Below are 1166 nucleotides of genomic sequence, written 5' to 3'. Positions count from 1 at the left end.
TCCTGCCCTCCCGCAAACGAACATCCCTAAACCGCGGTCTAAAATGAGGACCCTCCAGTGGCAGAAGATCCCCACCACCAGCGTGATCGGCAAGGACAACTTGTGGACCATGGTGGGACGCCTCAGCGGGAAGATCGAAATGGATTACGAGAAAATGGACGAGCTGTTCAGTGTGAACCGCGATAGGGAGACCAGGCTAGCTGGTCAGTCAAACTCTGGAGTAGCTGAAGGCATCAAGAAGAAGGAGAGCATGGAGGTAAGGACGAGGAGCCGAATTTGGAAGGGACGAAAGAGATAACAGATGAATGAATGCATCATAATATATAATATGTGATTGAACGGAAGATGAGTCAACAATTTCTTTAAGATGCGATAACGGGTAAATGAATCGATGAATACTTGGTGATGATTGAATATGAATAGTATGTGGATGAGAAGTTAGAATAAAGGAGAAGACGACAGAATGAGTTATGCAATGAGATATTCGAGATGAATGCGAGGTGTGCGTGCGTGCGTGTGCCTGCGTGTGCGTGCATTAGAGCGTGCACATGCCTGTGGTGGTAGACGCGCTTTCTTAAAACTCCTCAAAACAACCAAAAGTCAGAACGACCATTGGAGATTCGAACCAGGGCCATCCGCTCCGTAGTTCGGCATGATATCAACTAAACTAATAGCGCGTTCACCTGTTATCCCTAGAGTAACCGAACTGTGAAAAGACTAAACAATGGACCTTCTTCGGTGAAAAACCATATCAGAATTGCAATAAACGTCATAAATCGACCAAAGTTTAAAGACGTCTTCTCACATAGATCAGCAAGAGCGATAGGAACAGGCTGAATGATAATTGAGTTTTGCGGGAAATCTACGGGTTCTTTGTCATCTTCATATTATTACTTACCAAGTTGGCGCGAAGTCTTCTTGAAAAGGGCTGATAGTGCTGGATTCATAATGTCCCCCGTTCTTCTGCTCTTTTATCTTGTGGAAGATATTGTTAAACGTTTTAATATTATGCTGACATACCCAGTTGCATTCCTGATTTTAGTGCTAAGAACTGTTTAGTGTCTTGAATATTTTATCACTACGCCGAGCGGAGTGTGAGAAATTGCTTCTGGAATATTGAAATTTGAGTGGTAAGGGTAATTCAAGAGGAATGGTTGTTTTGCCCC

At 43.7% G+C, this 1166-nt stretch overlaps 1 protein-coding gene across 1 annotated transcript in view; it reads left to right on the top strand.

Moving 5' to 3' along the window:
- The window catches only part of LOC101856020 (serine-rich adhesin for platelets), a gene marked incomplete in the record, with an annotated part of 327208 nt that overhangs the window by 302052 nt on the left and 23990 nt on the right, over positions 1-1166 (top strand). The window contains 1 exon segment of the mRNA XM_013081912.2: positions 7-256. Within this exon segment, the coding sequence (XP_012937366.2) occupies positions 7-256 (250 nt within the window).

The sequence above is a fragment of the Aplysia californica genome, unplaced genomic scaffold (assembly GCF_000002075.1).
Source record: "Aplysia californica isolate F4 #8 unplaced genomic scaffold, AplCal3.0 scaffold00151, whole genome shotgun sequence".
NCBI classification, from domain to species: Eukaryota; Metazoa; Mollusca; class Gastropoda; order Aplysiida; family Aplysiidae; genus Aplysia; species Aplysia californica.
This window is presented reverse-complemented; position numbering and strand designations above follow the sequence as displayed.